We start from the raw sequence: 19,978 nt of genomic DNA, 5'->3' as shown, positions 1-19,978 counted from the left end.
TTATGTCAAACTGAGGGTCGGGATGCTGAGCCAATCACAACGCCTCATCAGCAGCACGGCGTTTACCGTATCTGTATAATATGATGGCTTAAAAATATTATGTTGATATTATACGTCAGTAAGACGAGTAAACCTCATTGCAAAACAACGCAGACTGCATGTGCCTTCATGCAATATGCTGCTAACTGTTTTTATGTGAGTTAGCTTCTGACTGAAAATGTGACATTCCTGTCCTCTCAAATCTCTAGAACATAAGATTAATACCTAATACACATATTACGGTAAACCATAATTTGACTGCGACAACAGCTAGGTAGTTCTACGAATGGAAGAACCTGGAAGACCTTGGAAATAGATCTGTGGAGTAGATGGTAGGCTGCACAAGAGGAAAGGGGGTGAAGCCATTGGATTCAAGGAGCAAGCGGTAGCTTGCTGATCAGATCCATACGTTGTGGTCAGATCACAAATTAACCGTAGAGAAACGCAGTATACTCAATCATGTAATTCTGCATAATAATTTAGTACATGTAGTCAGTTTTGGGTTTTGTGTTGTAGTTATTTATCCGAGAACAGATTTTGTATTTCCAGCAACAGATTCACGCCACAATAAACTGTGGTAGATATTTCGCAGTCATTGCAACCGCAAAAGTGTATGAAGGCTGTCAAGATCATGGCTAAGGTTAAAGAAAAGTAAATAAAAATAGAAGATGCATTAAACATAAATAAATAAAAAATTCCCAAATACATGTACGTAGCGAATATTTGTGCTGGAGCAAACATACTGACAGTCATTTTGCGTGCTTCACTATAATTGTCATATTGGGAATGGTAATTTAATTTGGTAAATGTAGTTTCAGATATATATGTACATACAATATAGAATTGCATTATTTGGTATGCAAATTCTAGGTGGTATCTCAGAGAATATATCTGCTAGTTTAAACACCATTATTTAACTGGTAAAATCTTGGTTGAGCAGTCAAATCCTTTGCTCTGCTGCCCACTATTTGCGCTGAAGTGCGTATTCGGGCCACTAGGGTGCAGGAGAGAATAAGACATTGCTCCTCCTCTCACTCATTCTCAGCTTTTACCCCCTAGTGGTGGAACCGGGTACTGACAGTTGGGCTTTTGTAAAAGATTCGCCTCTTCAGACTGCACCTGGGTTCATCCAACTGTGCTCGCTTTTGATCTGAGATCCAGAATTGTTACATGTACTGTACTCCAGAATTGAGTAAGGTGCCTCAATATTGCTTTTTAGATGGTTGCATTTCACTGTTGGTGTATTGCTCTATCACACTGTTCATATTCTGAAATGTAGCATGTGGTGCAGGGTGTATTCCTGCCTCTCACCCAATGCATGCTGGGATAGGCTCCTGCACCTCCTGCACCCTTGCCCAAGATAAGCAGGTATTGACGATAGATGGACAATGCAGCAGATTGCATTTTTGTCCTATACGCACCTTCCACCTGTGCTCTCATGACTGACGGAGCCAAAATGGCGTCGTGTTTCAAGGGTAACTGTTAGGACACTGTCAGAGGAGAAGTGATGTGATGCAAAACAAAACAATGGCTGTAACAGACTCTGCCTTTCACCCTCTGCCAAAAGACACCGGGGGTGGGGTTTAATCCCTGCATCACCCTCTGCCAAAAGACACGGGGGGGGGTGCGGGTTCAATCCCTGTAAGAACAGTGCTGAGATAAGCAGTCGTCGCAAGAACTCTCCTCTCAAAGTTGTGGGTCAACTCTTTTTTTTTTGTTTGTTTGTTCATCAGCAAAACAGGACCTGCATGTGCAGAGGCTACATTATAACTGAGCAATGCACTGAAAGCTTTTGTCTTAACAGTTACAAAGTGTTAAGATCGAACAGTTTTTTATTGAAATGTACCTTTCTCCATAATGCGTGGCAACCATAAATATAGGCACCGAATTGCTGTGTGCTAAAGGATTCACACCCATAAGTATTACACAGCATGCTGTATTTCACGGCTCTTTCATCATGCAGTTGTGAACAATGAATAAACCTTACTCAGCAGTTACGTCCCACATGGAGTTAATTAACGTCTGTGGTCCCTAAGGCCGTGGAATTACAGAAAAGGCTAAAACCTCCACACTACAATAAGCACGAGACTACAGGCAGGACGGACCCATAAAGAATAATGCCTCAAGCAGATTGGCTTAATGTAATTTTTCATGCAAATATCACGTTGATAAACAATTAGCACATTCTTTACTCAATTATAACACCATTGTCAGCTATGTCATTGTCTGCAATTAATCTCAGGAATTATGAGCATAGGGTTTGTTTACTTGTACTTGGGGGCTAAGGTGTTGTGCGTAGTATATGGTGTTTTAGTTTAGGCCACAGCTCGGAAGTTATCTTCCAGTGCACAACCAATCCACCAACTAAGTGCCATCAGTTCTCAGTACTAACCTGGTGATTCTTCCGTGACCACTGATCAGTGTCTCAGTCTCTTGTTTCCCAATGAAAATGTGGCTGTGGTAGAATTAGCCAGAAAGGGAGTGTATGGTATCTACACAAAACCTTGGAGGTAATCAATACAGCCTTCAATAAAATCATTTCTCAAGTCAACTTTATTATTGTTATAAAGCACGCACAAAAACAAACTAGAAAAACATGTCTCACCATCAGATACTTACAAGCATCTGAGGGAGAGTGGACAGAATAATAATAGTCATAAGAGTATTTTACAGTCTTAAATTACATACAGTATCCTTGGTGAATGTGCTCAGCAATAACTGAAATGCTAAAACATCATTAGCATTAGAAATCAGGCAAGTAGTCAAGACATTGCTTCTAAGAACTCAACTGACCCCCTTCCAACAGTCACAGTCCATGTAAGACAGTTATTCTGTCCATTAGGCCAGCCTTAGTTATATGGTTTGACATGTAAATACATTCAGTGCCCAAAAAAGAAACCGAAACAGAGACTGTTGAAAAATAATTGTTAATGTTATGGTTAGGACTGGGATCCTACAAGTGTTAAATTGGGACCTGCAGTTTAAGAATTTCAGAAGGTGAAAGGCAAGTTCCGATTACTGAAGAATATCCCTTAAACATACATTTTCTAGTACAGCCTATGCTCTACCAGTCATTAAATAACCTGACTCTGAAGAATAATGTTGTGTTATAAATGTGAAAATAGGATTTGCTTTAAAAAAAACAGACCGTCACACAGAAACTGTATTTAGGCCAACCCCCTTACACAAGCTCGCCCAACCATGGAAACAGTCATTTCTGCACTAGTCGTAGAACTGATCAACCAGACACTCAGCAAGTTATTAAAGTAACTGGTTTTCATACATGTCTTTACATTCAGGTCTTACTTTTCTCCATCTTATACATACTCCCAAGGGCACCCTTTTACCAGGCGAGTATTCCCTTCCCATCAACCCTTGCACACGACCGTGCGTTCACACACATCCCCCCATCGAGCGAGGACTGCGGCCTCAGTGACGAATGCCTCTTTGTGAGAGGCCGCCCACATAACCAGCGCCAGTTTTAGGGAGAGACACCTCTCTCTGTGCTCGAGCTGATGCCTCAGCTGGTCAGCTGACACCCAGGGGCGCGGCGTCCGACCCAAACGAACGCCACGTCAGTCCTAAACGTCGCGGCGGTGTAAAAAGGAACGGGTCACGCTGCTTCGCGTGTGGCTGTCCACGCTGGGGAGAAGGCCCCGGGTTCCAGCCCACCCTACCAGTGCTCCTTGTGGCCCCCCTGGGCCTTGACCATCTCAGGGGCCGGTTTGGGAGGGCCCCGGCTCGGGCAGTGGTCTGGGATTCGGGGGATGCCGTTGAGGTCGGCCAGCCGGGCCCCATCCATGCTGCCGCCCAGCTTGAGCGCGCGGGAGATGAACACGTCCAGGTCGAACTGAGGCTCCACCCCCGCGGGGGGGACCGCCTCTGAAGGGGCGGGGCTAGCGCGGACATGCGCGGAACAGGCGGGCGCCGGGGGGGCGGCGGGAGAGAGGGCAGGCGGAGGGGAGGAGGGGGAAGAGGGAAACAGGGACGGAGGAGAGGAAGAGGGAGGGGGGCTGGTCCGGCTCTCTTCGTCCGTGGGCTCGGGGGCGGGCAGCAGCACGGGAGGGGGGCTGAGGCAGAAGGGCCCGGGGAAGGCGGTGGGAGAGAGGGGCAGGGGGGGCGACAGAGGGGAGGGGAGGGGCTCCGGGGGCGGGCTGGGGGAGCGGAGGCGGGACTGCGTGCTCTCCACCCAGCGCGATATCTCCAGGAAGAGGTCGCCGGGCGCCTCGGTGGGCGGGGCCTCGGCGCGGGGGGGCAGGCCGCCGCCCTCGCGCCTCCAGCTGGACAGGTCCAGGATGAGCTGGGGCTCGGAGTAGTGCTGGGGCCGGCCCTCCCGCCACGCCATCCTGTCCAGGTAGGACGGCGAGCCCACCTTGTAGTCGCAGGAGCGGCCGCAGTCCAGCTCGGCGCGGTCCAGCGAGCAGTGCGAGTGCGCCAGGAAGCGCTCGGCCGAGCTGCTGTGGGAGTACTTGCGGGGGTCCACCTGCACCTCCTCCAGCAGGGGGGCGGAGCCCGCGCGGGGGTCCCGCTGCACCTCCTCCTCCTCCTCGCCCCCGTCCGACACCCCCGGGGCGCACCTGCACTGCCCCGGCGGCTGCCAGCAGAGGTCTGAGGACACGCTGGTGTCATACCTGCGGGGGGGGGGGGGGGGAGTGGGGGGGGGTGACGCGATGGGACACGCGGAGCTCAATGTCAACTGCAGTTTAATTTAATCTCAGCTGATGCGGATTTCAGCTGTGCGGCTTATACCTTCATCTTACTCTGAGCCTGAGCCAAATGGCATGACTCAGCTGCAACTCACCAATTTTCATTCATCTAAATTCTGGTACAACTCAATTTGAAGTGGGTCTTGTGTACCATTCATAATGCATTAATAAGCGTTACCTACACAATAGCCATTGTCATAAGAATACATGTAAGAATTATAACCACATCAGATCTTATGTCATAATGCTTATCATTACATGCTTCCAGGCAGCAGCTCTTATAAGCCAGTCAAAACTTTTTGCTTACGACAAGCCTGATTTCGGGCTTTGTTCAGAGCTTATGAAAGTGTCACGAAGACCGGCTTCGAGTAAACTGTTACCTCACGTCAGTAACACTTCCAGGCCATATGGCCTGGTGTTAGACAAGGATGGCATCATAATGAAGTGGGTGGGACAAGCAGAACATTTAATTAGGATCAAAACGCGGCTCTATATTTAGCCCCCAGCCAGTCTCTCAGCCTCACTGTGCCTTCAGGGGCATTATGTCTCGGCTTCATCACCGCGCTTGATCCGGGCAGCTTCATTCCCTGTCTGTTTATCCGCAGTCACATTATCTTTTAAATCTACGGTGATATGAATTAACTACAAATTAACTGGTTAGTTATGGCCAGGGATTACCATGTCTATTCCTGCTTTAAATGGATTCAAATTACATGCTAACAATAAAAACCATGTGGCCCTCCAGTTGACTGGATAGGACTGGCTCTATTGGGGCCATCTCTTAAATGTGTGGCTCTCATACCTGCCCCAGTGTAGGAGGTGACTACATAATCTGTCCTGCTGTTGTGTGAGGTAGCAGACCCAATGTGGATGTGCTAGCTGTAGCTAGACTAGCAGACCCAACGTGGATGTGTTAGCCGTGGCTAGCTACAGTACATTACCAGACCTAGCTGTAGCTACACTAGCAGACCCAGTGTGAACGTGCTAGCAGTAGCTGCATTAGCAGACCCAGTGTGAACGTGCTAGCAGTAGCTACACTAGCAGACCCATTGTGAACGTGCTAGCATTAGCAGATCCAGTGTGAACGTGCTAGCAGTAGCTGCATTAGCAGATCCAGTGTGAACGTGCTAGCAGTAGCTGTATTAGCAGGCCCAGTGTGAACATGCTAGCAGTAGCTACACTAGCAGACCCAGTATGAACGTGCTAGCAGTAGCTACACTAGCAGACCCAGTGTGAACGTGCTAGCAGTAGCTACACTAGCAGACCCAATGTGAACGTGCTAGCAGTAGCTACACTAGCAGACCCAATGTGAACGTGCTAGCAGTAGCTGCATTAGCAGACCCAGTGTGAACGTGCTAGCAGTAGCTGCATACCTGTCCCACTGCGGCGTGTGGCTCTCGTAGCTGTCCCAGGGCGGGGCCGGGCTGTGGCAGTGCTCGGTGACCAGGCTGTCGTCCAGCTCGTCCTCGATGCGGAAGGGCTGCAGGCACACGGGCTCGTCCTGGGGGCAGGCGTACTGCCGCAGGAAGCGGTGGGACAGCGCCGCCTCTGCCGTCAGCCGGTCCATGGGGTTAAAGGTCAGGATCTGCTCCAGGAAATCAGTGGCTGAGGGGGAAAGAGACGAAAGGGGAATAGTATCGATGAACGTTTTCTGAATGGCAGAGACGGATTCAGTCCTGTGAATACAAACGCTTTGTATACGCTGGTCACATATTTGAGCCCTGTTACATTTTAATTGAGGCAATATGTTCCCATTAAACCTGAACAAATAATTCAAAATAACTAGCAGACGTGACAGAATGAGCGGGAAACTGTCTCCCTTCTTCAGCCAATGGGATGACCACTGAGATGCCCGCTGCACACAGTCTGATTCTGATCACCCTCCATCACCTCCCCTCACCCCAGCCTCTCACCCTCCATCACCTCCCCCCGCCCAGCCTCTCACCCTCCATCACCTCCCCTCACCCCAGCCTCTCACCCTCCATCACCTCCCCTCGCCCCAGCCCCTCACCCTCCACCACCTCCCCTCACCCCAGCCTCTCACCCTCCATCACCTCCCCCCGCCCCAGCCTCTCACCCTCGGCGTCCACCTCCGGCAGGAGGTCCCGCAGCGACCGGCGCACCTCCCAGCCCTGGCTGACGTAGGACGGCATGACCCTCAGCAGCTCCTGCCGGTCCTCCTCCCGCAGGACGGGCACCGTGTCCAAAATCAGCTGCATCTGCTCCAGCTCGTGGGCCCCTGCGGAACACGGAACACGCGACATTCTGACACCGCATCGCGGCTGAGCCCCTGGGGAGCACGGAACACGCGATATTCTGACACCGCGTCGCGGCTGAGCCCCTGCGGAACACGGAACACATGACATTCTGACGCCGTGTCGAGGCTGAGCTCGAGGTGGGGACGTGGGCAGACAAAATGGCCAACCACGGGTGCGACTGCCGACTCTCGGACAGAAAGGAGGTAATGACGCCGGTCACGAACTAACACAATTTTTGTTGGTGAGGAGCCACTGGAAAAATCACAAACAACCCGAAGTGTTATGCTAGAACATTTGCACATAGGATTCCTTAGAGAGTACAGGCATCTGCAGATTACCTGTGAAAATGGGGGCAGTGCCGTAGATAATATTTAAAAAACAGCAAGTGGTAAACAAGGCAAGCATTGTACAAGCTGTAGTTCAAACCTTTCGGAAACAGTACCGCTTGTTTTTACTCAACTGAATTTTGGTTTCCCTGGAGACCTCAAACAGGCTGTTATTCAAGGGTCATATTCTCACTGATGTTCTAAAATGCAAGATACAAAAATGGCATAAATTTTGCTAAAAGCCATTGCTATAAATGTCTGTGCTTATTTTCCCTTAAGATGATTTTTATGCCCTGAATATGCTGTGAAATTTCACAACAACACTTTGTGAAAGTAAAACGTTTCTTCTTTGCATCAAGTATGGTTGCCCTTAATTTAAAACAACTTATCATAGAATGACCCTATATGGTATATTGGGGGGAAAAAATAAGTAATTCACTCTTGGAAAAGGAAGGAAGACACTGCAAGATATGAAGAAACTAAGTGAACAGATCGATACAGAAACACAGACAAGGCAGAAGGGAATAGATTCCTGACTGAAGTACAATGCTGAGCAGGACAGGGTAAAAAGACTCATGAAGAGTGAAGCTGTTAACTGCTGTATGAGGGAGGAGGGGTCCCACAAGAGAGAGATCTGGAGACTGGCACCGAGTAAACAGATCAATCGCTCATCCTAAGACCATCTTCTTTTTCCTCTGCAGAGAGAGAAAGGGGCCGGACAGGGTCAAAACAGCAGGGGGCGCCACAACAGAGGACCGCACAACTGAGGTGACCTTCGACACGAGATCTTCAGTTTAAGCATCAGCTGATGCTTGGGCACGTTTGGGAAAGGGGGGGGGGGGTTTATGAGCTCAGCTGATTAAGGCTGCCCGCATGCATTTTAATGGATCTGAATGACCCACTGCAATGAACAGTACTCTGGTAAAGGAAAAAACACATACGCACACAAACACTAACAGGGTTCACTCCACACACTTGCTTGCACACACACACACACACACACACACACTCGCACACACACACACACAAATGCACTCGCACACACACACACACAAATGCACACACACACACACACACACACACACACGCACACACAGCTGATCTGAAAGTCCCACACAGCGGGTTGGCTTGTCTCAATAGCTAAGGAATAAATTCCTCTTCGCTGATGTATTGTTCAGCAGTGCCCCTTCGCTCTATCTGTCCTCTCATCTCCTCCGCTGTCCTGTCCGCTCTCTCTCTCTCTCTCTCTCTCTCTCTCTCTCTCTCCCTCCCTCCCGCCCTCCTCCTCCTCTCCTCTCCTCACCGGCGAACAGCATGCGTCCGGTCAGCATCTCGGCCAGGATGCAGCCGGCCGCCCACATGTCGATGGCCTTGGTGTAGTTGTTCGGGGAGAGCAGGAGCCGGGGTGAGCGGTACCACTTGGTCACCAGGCCCTCCGACAGGTACCCCTGAAACAGACAGAGAGGCGCACGGGGAGACACGGGGGAAGATGGGGAGGAGCAGAGGGAAACATCGCTGGGTTAGCACATAGCAACGAGAACGTGAGCTACACACCAAATATGCTCATGCCTCAATATCTGCTTTATGACACAATAATCTAACGTCCAGCCTTCTCGCAATATTATGCTTAGAAAATAAACAAAACTTAGTTCACTGACATTGTTCATAGATATTTGAACCATAGGACAGTTACCTACAGATGAAGAAGGAGCACTATGCACAAGGTAACAGAGCTGATTTAGACAACCTTTATGGAGATCTCCGGATACCACACGATAATGTGGCCTGATTATAACGGCCTAACCAGCAAGGAGAGTCCGAAACTTCTCGCACAGTTGGGAGCCGCCTGCGCAACGTGTTTGGGTTGCGAACACCATCCTGCGTCACTCTGCCAGCGGGTCTGTGGGAGGTCTAAAGAGCCGCGCTGGCGTCGGCCGGAGAGCCGCGCAGCGCAGCGCAGCAGGCGGGCAATCTGACCTCCCAAACAAGCCGGAGGCCGCGTGTGGATATCAGCACCGCCCTCCCCCCTCTCCGCACGCAGCGTGGCTCTGGCTCAGCTTCACTTCCAGCGCCGCGCTTGTGTAACGGGCACCAAGCACCTCTGATTACAGCCTGCGCCGCATTTAAACAGCACTTTGAAAAGGCTCAGACCTGACCGGTCATTAAGCAATTTACCGCATCCCCGCAAAAATGCTCACTGTTTAATAAACTCAACCGTGTCGTTACGCTTAACTGGAATATCATTTTTTGCGAAGTGGTGGATGAAAGCGCCGCGTATAGCCCTATCTGTCACCGTGTCATTTCTGCCGATCGGTTCTCTCGCTCTCTTTGGAGACGTTACACGCGGGCGGGTTTAACCCCTTAAAGTACAAACTACCGCTGTTTTCCGCTGAATCAGAAATCGGACGAGACGAAGCTGAGCTAAACGACAGGCGTGCGCTCTGAAAGGATAACAGAAGTCCATCCTGCAGCGAATCCTCCCCTCCCCCGCCGACTTCCGCACCCGAAAAGCCGGGCGACTGCGGCGCGAGGGGTCCCTCCCGCCCCCCTCCCTCTCCGTGCCGATAAAAGGCCCCCGAGTAGCGCTGCTCAATGTTTCATGAGAAGCGGCCTGCTCGCGCGCGCTGGAGCTCGGGGGCCCGCCGCCGCCCCCTCATCTCGCCTTCCAACGGTTTCTGTTTTCCTGCCGCTCTGCCTCTTCCCCTCCTTCCTCACCTCGCCTCCCACTCTCCCTCCCTCCAGCGGAGGAATTATTCGAGGGGGTGTGAAAAGGTGAATTCAGCGGGGAAGGGAAACAACGTTTCTCTTTTGTTCAGAGACGAGTGCTAAGGCCAAAATGACGGTTCTTAAAGATACTTTTTTTTTAAAACACACATTTTCGCCGCTCCTGTTTCTAATAATGGCCGTGGATGGTGGGAGAACAGGGGGACCCTTCCCACATACCCTCTGCTCGGGCCTCATATCCCAGCAGCCTTTGAGCTGTGAAAATATTGATCTGGGGCCGGGCCCTCTCTCTCTCTCTCTCTCAGCCCTCCCTCCACTTCTTCGGGTTGTGTGGACCCAGAGACGTAACAGCGAGACTGGAGTCAGCTCCTATGTAGCGCTGCCTATCTCCTCTTACAAACGGAACAAAGCTGTCAATGGAGTCAAGAACTGAACGTTCTGTTCTGCGCTTTCAAAGGGGCCTTCGTGCTACGGGACTTTGGCACAACAATGATTCAATGTGCGCATGAAAACACAGGCCCGCAACACGGCGCGCGGAACAATGCCTGTCACTGCCATCCAATTTAGTTCCATCAAAGCACAATGCAGACACTGCGCAAACACTGCCTCCTGAAAAAGACAAATAAAGAAATTCAAGGTGGACTTTTTATATTTACTCAGGCTGAAATGTGTTCTTTTCTCCTTTTTCTATTTGTTAAAAAACCCACAAAACGACTTCAGTTTCAGAAAATGGAAACAACATTTGATGCTGCATTGGAAGCAGTATTAGATTAGACATGAAGGAAATTAGTATTGATTTTCGCATTTGTGTATCTGTTGAGAATTCATGAGCTTTCAAATATCACAGTCGCTGAGCTGCTGTGGAGTCGTGAGGTGCAGAGCAGAGAGGGGACATGACCCACCGCCCCCCAGGAAGAAGAAAGGAACGACAGAGAGGAGAAAGCTGAAGACGAGACAGGTTGGTCCTGTTCCAACGCGACGACACGAGTCGCCCCGGCAACAGGCCACCTTAGGGGCGGAGCGGAACACTCGTATGCCTGGATACGGTGTCACCTGCCCCACAAGGTGGAGGTGTGGCGTGGAGCACACCTGACGCATGTCATCGTCACCTGTCCCGCTCAACATTACATTACATAACATTCACTGGGCAGACGCTTGTATCCAAAGCGACGTACAATAGACGCATACCGAAGGTCCTTGGGACAATTACAAAACACAGATCTGACAAGGTACAATACTCATTATGTAACAGTTGTATGAATAACTGTTACATAATGAGTATTGTACCTTGTTGGAACACATCAAGTCCAGTTCACACAGTAAGCATGGGCTAGGTCAGAAAGTTATGGCAAGTCTAACAACATCAAGATAACGACACAAGTGCAGTATAAGTGCTGGATGGAGATACGAGTGTAAAATGAAAGTGCCAGAGGAAAAAGATAGAAGGATAGGAGCGATCCTAAATTGGGAGTGTCCTGCAGGCGGTGGCCTTGCCCTTCCTCTCCACCCGTCCCGGAGCACGTTTGAGTTTCGCCTTCTTCTCCCGCTTCCTCCCGCCCGTCCACGGCATGTCCTGCCCCTCCCGCCGTCGCCCTGTCACTCCGACTCTTACCGAGCCCCCGACCCCCCCCGCCCCCCGCCCCCCCGCCCCCCGCCCCCCTGCTCCGGTGTCACCGGGCCGGTCCGCCTCTGACAATGCGCCCCATTCAAAAGGGCCACGATCGCCCAGCTACTGTTACACGGAATTTACCCCCCCCCCCCCCCCCCAATAACGACCATACACAATGAGGCATTAAATTATCACATCAATCTTTCACAACCCTAATCCGAAGCGCAACGGGACAATCACTCCGTTTGATTACCGGGGAAGACGATATGAGCGTCGCTGTTTCCGAGGTTACCCAAGTGTCACCTGGCATCTTCACCCCGGCAAGACAGCGTCACATACTCAAAAAAAAAAAAGCTATTTATTTTTTCATTAATGTGACGTAAACTCCATTTAATGTGGAGATGGCAACAAAATCAAAAGTGCTGCGCTTGCATGTCCGGTGTACCATGAGGATTTGGTTTGTGACCATTGAGCTCTCTATCCTCAAACATGACTGCCAAGAGTCAAAAATTCAATCTGAGACGACAGACGTTTCAATCGTCAGGGTGAGGGAAAGTGCTAATAATGCACCTCCAGAATCACTGGCCAGACTGTTAGATCCCTCTAGTCTCATCGTCTCTCTCTGTGGTTGTTTTGTTTTGTTTCATCAATGGTGCAAAATGCACTACTGGAATGGGGATACATTTTTAATGAAACTTGAGGGAATTTAGCATATTAGCTCAATTTTCAGCGAACAAGATGGACTCCTGGCTTTGAGCTGAGGGCACAGACTACAGAGAGCGCGAACAGACAGCCAAACAGAGAGAAGATTCAGTGCTCACCGCTGCTAGCAGGAGAGCTAGCATGAGCCTTGACCTGATTCATCCAGTGCTGGTACCTAGGATGCCACCTAATTGTCACTTGAGTTGCTCTCAGTGTTGAAGCCTGGATCTTTGCAATAAGAGCGCTTTCAGGGTTTCTGACAAACAGCAAAGGGTGGCTTTGGGAAACATGTACCCCTGTAAACCAACAGCATGCTGATACTGAACGAGAATCACAGGGAAGAATTCTGCGAAGCTAGTGACTGAGGCGGTAACGCAACTCGGTGCGGATGAAATGTCACCCTGACGCTTCGCAGAACGCCGTCTGTAAACAGACACGGCCGAATCGCTTCTCTTACCAGCCCCCAGGAGTCTGTGACCTTCGCACTGCCGCTGCAGCAGAGGGCATCTCTCTGCCTGCAGACGCCAAGTTAGCATCTTTGCTAAATTAACTTTGTAGTTTGATCAATTTGTTGCAGCTATGAAACTAATTATCCGTAAATGTACCTCAGTGCCAGAGAGTGTTCCGTTTTCACTGAATTCTGTACCAACTGCTTAAAATGAGGTGAGAGGAGACTGCCTGGCTCTCCGTTTTTATCCAAGCCCAAGAGGCAGCGTCTGCCAGGCCCTGGAAACGATGTGCTTACCAACCGATTACTTAATTTAAGTACTTAAAGTGCTGGAATGTGCCAACAATCTAAAGACACCTCCCCCCCTCCCCCCCTTCCCCCCCGAAAGCGAGTTTCAGATCTCTGCATTGTTCATCCACTGCATGTCACAGGGGTTTTAAAAAAAAAACGTTGATGGACAGCTTTGTCACGCTTTTACAGCAAAGACACCAAAGTGGGACCCACCTTGTGGGAGTAGTGCAGATCGACGATGCAGGACCCACCTTGTGGGAGTAGTGCGGATCGACAATGCGGGCCCCACCTTGTGTGAGTAGTGCAGATCGACGATGCGGGACCCACCTTGTGTGAGTAGTGCGGGTCGACGATGCGGGCCAGGCCGAAGTCCCCGATCTTCAGCAGCAGCTGGTCGGTGTTGACGAAGACGTTGGCCGGCTTGAGGTCGCGGTGCAGCACGTTGGCGGAGTGGATGAACTTGAGCCCGCGCAGGAGCTGGTAGAAGAGCAGGGTGGCGTGTCCGGTGGGCATGGGGCCCTGGTCCAGCAGCCGGGCCAGGTCCGTCTCCATGCACTCCTGCACGATGTAGAGGGCGGGGAGGCGGGCGGGGTCAGGCGGCAGCGGCCGCCCGCGCGGGCCCAGAACCTCGTGCACCCGCACCACGTTCTCGTGGCGCAGCCGCCGCGTGATCTTGACCTCGCGCAGCGCGTGCTTCACGCTCACCGCGTCGCTCATCGCCAGCTTCTTCAGCGCCACCCGCTGCCCGCTGCGCCGGTCCACGGCCGACAGCACCAGCCCCGTCACCCCGCAGCCCAGCGGGCGCGGGTCCTGGAACTGCCCGCCCAGGTCGAAGCCGTACAGGAAGGGGGAGGAGGAGTCTCTTTTGGCCATGGTTCAGAGGGCCTCCAGGGGGCATTGCATGGGGTGGGGGGTCAGGGTGGAGAAGATCATTCAGACAACCCCATTAATATTTAATGTACTTAAAAAACTGGATATAAATAAATAATGCCAAAACACTAATAAATTACTTGGACGCGCTCACAAAGTATAGGATGGTCCTTGGTTCATTTATAAATAGCCTCAGGAGCACGATTCTGATTCTTAAACACGGCCTGTGGATGAAATCGCTCGCTCGGAATGACCCTTGGGTGAAGGTGCGAAGGGGGTCTGCTCCCCGTCCCGTGGAGTCAGCAACTGTGCGATGAGGAGCACAAAAATGAACTCCAGAAGCTCCAGGTCTCGGGCAGGTGTTCCCATAGCAACGTGCCACGGTCAGTCCCTTGAACTCATTGCTTCACTGGGGGGGGGAGGGAGGGTAGCAGGAACTACCCCCAGCCTCCAGCCTTTGAACAGCCCTCCAGGTAAAGCTAGCCGCATTCCCGGCCGATCCCGGTCGCAGGTCCTGTTCCCCGGTCCCGTTCGGTGTACCGTCCTGGAGCCGGTGTCTGGGGGCCAGTTCCCCCGTCTCTCCGGGGTGGCGGGTCGGTAAATCCCGCTGTAATCCGCGCGTAATCTGAGAGCCTCCCCGCCCCCCGCCTCAGCGCCGGGCCCCCGGCCAGCTGTCCCCCGCCCGGCGCACTGGATCCTCCCGGCCTTCAGCCGCCCCCACACCCCCCCTAAAAGAGAGAGAGAGAGAGAGAGAGAGACACGGGAGGAGGTCGTGAGCACGGAGACGAGGCGGCGGGGAAGCAAGAGCGAGGGTTTATCTGCCGTGGCCCGAGAGTTTCACGGGGAATGAAAAAAGCGCTAAAGAAACGCCGCGGCGTGGCTGTAAATCCTGCCCTGGCCCCGCCGCGGCCGGCTGGTCGATGGTCCCTGCGCTGGCTGGCCTTGTCGGGGCAGCAGTGCTGCCGCACGGTACTTATGGATCTTGGACCGCACTGTGACAGATCTGCTGTCGTGCGCTGGATGGAAACACTGTGGCCGCCCGTCACAGGCGCCCCCTGATGTCTTATTCAAAGGGTGAGAACACAATCGGTTAAAAAAAACAGGCCACAAATCCCCGCCAGTGCCAGAATTTTGAATAAAACATTAACTGTGTGCCAATCAAATCCGCCAAGGTCCATCACTGCCCTAAGGAAGTTTTTTTTTTCTTTTTTTCTGAACAGATCCTTGAAACACTACGGCCCCTGCCTGGACAGCCAGACAGTGAAGCCCGGTGGAGTTTGGAGGCTGGCTGGCTCAGCTCAGCTCGTTTCTTTGCAGCGTTTCTTTGCCAGCTGGTGCCACCGCAAGAGCGAGGTCACGTTGCCCGCAGTCATGCCAACGGCGGCTAGGACAGGTTTCCACCTGCCACTGGAGGTGAGCGGCGGCACACCTGGGACTACATTACCCATGAGCCACAACTTTGTCAACTGTTCGTCACAAATATTTAAAAACCTGCATTTTACTTTTCCTAGTTCTTTTCCAAGAAAACCAAATAATGTAAAATGTATCTGATGTGTTCATTGTACCATAATTTCTTGAACAAAGAAAGCCTGCAAAAATACAAAGAATTTTCTCGCGGATAACCTTCAGTCCTAACCTTGGTGACGTCTGCCCACAAAAAGCTGCTTTCTGGCTACTCTGATGACTGTTGCTTTAAAGATTTGGCAACAATAGAAGAATCTGACCTCTTTAGTCCTCAGTGCAACACAAGCAAACAATTACACACACACACACACACACACACACAGATACACACATACATACTCATATACTCACACACACACACAAGCACGCACACACACACACACACAGGCAAAGGTACAGATAGACATACAGGATTAAGCTATAATTGACTCCATTTGTGAGCTCAGTGGACTATATCTGGAGAATTATTTTTCATTTATAAATGTATTTTGTCTGAAGCCAGAAGGCTATCAGAGTAAGGCACATTAGGTACACCATCACAGGAAACACACAGTAAATGAGCAACAGACCAGAGCAATTAGCCAAATGCAGTAAATACTTTATACAGTAATCTCTACAGTCATTGACAAACAGTTAGAGTTTACGAATGATCATTAAGGCCAAGACTCAGAGAACACTATGTAAACATGCCTGTTACATAGTCTGAAATGTCTGCTTATTGAGCACAATACAATGTAAACATGCCTTTTACTGAGTGCTAACAAAAAACAACAGAATGGCATTCACATCCAATAACACTCTTACTTATTCTCTTTAGTAACGTTCATAAACACCCACTTATGATAACTTCCATAAACCCTCATAGCGTGACACATTGGTATGTACGGCGTGTTAAATTAATGCATTTAAGATGACTGCCTGTATACGAATTCTCACAAATGTCGTGATATGTTTTCTTCTTAATATTGTGTTTGTCCAAAACTCTTATAAATGAAAATTCTTATTCAAGAACATGTTTTATGTACAGCCTGCAGCTGCCATACACACACAGAATACAATGCAATAGCAACCGTATTCCGACTGTTCAGAAAATTCATCAAATTTAAAGGACTTCGACAAAAGAGAACCGTACGCGTCAAAGCTCGCGACCACTTTTTAAACGGAGCATTAGAACTCGCTGCCTCTCGTTTCCAGTCGCTCTAGACTGTGTCTCAGCGCAACCCGCAAAGCCCTGTCATTGTGTACAGCACGCGCAGAAAGCGCATGTGTCCGCATACACTGCGGGGGTTCCTGTCACTCATGTAACCCACGGGAGAAACAAACATTGTTATTATGTGCACATTCTCTGTGTTGTGTGATTACAGTCCTTCACTGAGGTGGCTGACAAGTCAACTGTTGCTAGTTAAAACTACAACTACACCTTACCATATAATAACAATAATAGGTGTAATAATATAGGTGTCGACATATTTTAGAACACTTTGTTTGGTAAAATTGGTATAATGGGCTACGAATTCAAAATTCAGATTTTTTCACAGAGCTGGACTGGGATTTGCTGTATGTTCAAACTCTTAGTTAAAGCAGCTTTGCATTGTCCAGTGAGGGACGTTTGCGTTAGTTCTATTTAGTGGTGTTTATAAAAACGAAAAGTGGGCTACATCACGACGCCACTCAAAACCTTATTTAATAGAGTACAGTAATATAGTTTCTTAGTGTTTTGGATTTTAACTCTGAGCATCTATGTTAAGAAAAGGAAAGTGAACAGGGTATGCTTCCTGGAGGCAACTTTATAAATTATGCATTCCTGTATGGCGTTTGATATGGGAAGATAATCATTTTATTATTTACTGTCATAAAATGCAACGGGGATTTACCCGATTTAGAAATACAACCTTGCATATTAAATTGGATAGCGAAACGAAATAGCTAGTAAGCTACAATACGTGCCTCGTAGCAAAAACACAACACTGAATAAAAAGGTCCAATGATCAAACGGAAATGAATATTAATATTCTTTTATAGCTACATTGTACTATAATACTTGAAAAGCGATGCTTATCTAACAGCCTATCAAAGATCTATGCTGCCTCTGTCTTTGTGTGCGGCGACACCGTTATCGCCTGTATCACATAAAACACAGTATTTCAATGCGCGCACGCAAGAAAGAAAGAAAAAAAAACATAATTTTCAAATTTACTGTTTTGTGACGAAGTCCAGAAGTCGCTTTGATCCCGCACACCGAGGTCTGACAGCAGAATCCTTTTCATCTCCACGGCCCATCTATTCAGGAAAACTACAAAAGGCACAGGCTGGGATAACAGGGTGAACACTTACCATAACATATGCCGTATTCCCGTCCGCTGCTGTCAGACGGAAGCGGCGAACAATGAACGGGGGGAACGAGTCCGCTTGTGTATTAGCTTGATCCAGTCACCGCAGAAGTAGACTGTGAAACAGAAAGTAGCATCATCATAGTTTTTTTTTTTTTTTAATTATTTTTGTTCCCGAATTGTGTGGACAGGCACTGTGAGCGAGCCCGTGCGCGAGATTGCGGCAACAGTTTCTGTTGGCTTCGTGAGATTATTATCCACAGTGATATCGCTCTCTCTCTCAAAGCTGCCCCATGTTAGGCTGCGAGCTATGGCTCCAGCAGGGGAGACGGGTAAAAGGCTCCGCTCTTGTTAACTGCACCTCTCCCCCTCTCTCTCTCTCTCTCTCTCTCTCTCTCCCTCTCTCTCCTCTGTATCCATCTACTCACCCCCCCCCCCCCCCCCTCAACCACCCCCCTCTCCGAATCGAAACCCTACGGTGCCTCCCGCCATGACGTCACATGCAAAGCCTTCAATCATCCATTCTATCCAGACACCTGCTAACATGCTACGGCGCTTCTTGGACGGGCTTTATTATACATTCTGTTTTATTATATAGGGTTTCCTTGCCAGTTATTATTAGTATTTCATTATATTTATCCTCCACGTCCCATTTTTGAAAACTGTACTCGATGTGTAAAAGGTGATGTATGAATTCCATATAAGGATTGCGTATCTTCAGTGATGCAATGTGTCGGGCTGGACTCGTTTTCAAAAGCCGATGTCGTATATTGTCCGGCTGCTCCGCCTATAAACACATTCCTCTCTCAGAAGCACACAGAACCAAACCGCATATTCCTGACATTTTTCCGAGTGTCAGTTCTGCACTCTTTCAACAAGGATCACGCGCTATCACCTCAGCAGGAGGGACGCGGACTCCCACAACTGCTCGTCTGCGGGCAAGTCATTATGTTATCGGTGACAACCCTAGTAATGGCGAGTGCCGTGGCGAGGAGCTTTCACGGAGGCTGCGTTGTCACTAAATAAACCAGATACATTGCCAGTGCCTCACCAAACTCAACACAAACAGTGAAGGGGCAAGGGGATAACACCAAAGTCTGCTGATGACCCCCAGAATTGGGGAGAACGCAGATTCCTTAGCACAGTGACTACCTGTGTGTCTTTAGTACACAGAACTCCCAAATGCCTCCAGGCTTCTTACTGAGCCGGTAAAATACATGAAGATTCATGGAGCCATTTTGAACTGGCCAGCGAGTTAAGAGGTCTCAGGATGAAAATATTTCGCCCTGAAATACGCTGCGCTGATTAATTTATTCTCTGGAATTTGTGGTGTTTGCTTTCTTTTACTGTTTTTGTTCTAAAAAAGACATCTAGTATTGTTCAATGATTAAATAAATCCAAGAGAAAACAGTTGGCTGGCCCCAACAAATAAATAACGTGACATTCCTGAACTTGGTCTTGGCCTTGGCTTCCGGTGTTCAGCTAAACCCTTCCCCAACCTATTTTAAAATGTTTTTTTTCTTTTCTTTATAATGCTACTTGAACAGATCTTTATTACAGGAAACAGAGTTGTTGGACAATTGACAACGAAAGAATACTCTCCTTCCACTATGATTCCGTTTAATAATGCTATGTTATGACTCAGAGTGGAATGCATAACCTCAGTTTGATTGATCGATTAATTGATGTATTGATCAGTTTATTGATTTTTTTAAAGTGTTGTGCACCATTTCAGATTCCCTATCCATATGGGCTTATGAGACAATATGTAAACGAAATATGCACGGCTTTCAGTATGCTTGAGGATATTTAATACCATTCTTAAGACAGTAGCATAAACAACACATATACACACATATATACAGTACAAACCTGCATGCATACTCTGCCTTTATTTTTTATTCAGGTTCTCATTTTTTTCACCACAGGTAGTGATCAAGGAACATCAAAATGAAGTTGTCTGATAGGGCGTCGGGGGAACCACATGCTGTCAGAACAGATTATACCGGCAGGGTCACATGATGTCCCAGCGTCTGGAATCCTGGAGGAGAGACGTGACTCAACTCTTCCACACAAAAAAAAAAAAAAGGTCAGCCAGTCTCATGCATTGTTGATGGAGGTAGGAAAGTTCTGCGTGAGACATTGTTCTGGAATCTCCCATGGGCACTCGTTTGGGTTCAGATCTGGGCCCTGTTTCACGGAACAGGATTA

The 19,978-nt window shown here is 49.2% G+C and overlaps 1 protein-coding gene across 2 annotated transcripts; it reads right to left on the bottom strand.

Annotated features, from left to right (window-relative positions):
• Positions 1 to 2,574: 2,574 nt before the first annotated feature.
• Positions 2,575 to 18,160, bottom strand: mapk4 (mitogen-activated protein kinase 4). 2 transcript variants are annotated; one of them, XM_035380140.1, is made up of 6 exons: positions 17,635 to 18,160; positions 13,431 to 14,701; positions 8,633 to 8,777; positions 6,823 to 6,984; positions 6,119 to 6,350; positions 2,575 to 4,670 (listed from the first exon to the last, which is right to left on the bottom strand). In XM_035380140.1, the coding sequence occupies exons 2-6, from the start codon at positions 13,974 to 13,976 to the stop codon at positions 3,713 to 3,715; spliced, it is 2,043 nt and encodes a 680-aa protein (XP_035236031.1). In that variant the 5' UTR covers positions 13,977 to 14,701; positions 17,635 to 18,160; the 3' UTR covers positions 2,575 to 3,712. The 2 variants fall into 2 exon arrangements, with proteins under 2 accessions (XP_035236031.1, XP_035236030.1); XM_035380139.1 differs by having other exon boundaries at positions 17,772 to 18,160.
• Between the last annotated feature and the right edge of the window lie 1,818 nt (positions 18,161 to 19,978).

Source organism: Anguilla anguilla, chromosome 10 (assembly GCF_013347855.1).
Source record: "Anguilla anguilla isolate fAngAng1 chromosome 10, fAngAng1.pri, whole genome shotgun sequence".
NCBI classification, from domain to species: Eukaryota; Metazoa; Chordata; class Actinopteri; order Anguilliformes; family Anguillidae; genus Anguilla; species Anguilla anguilla.
This window is presented reverse-complemented; position numbering and strand designations above follow the sequence as displayed.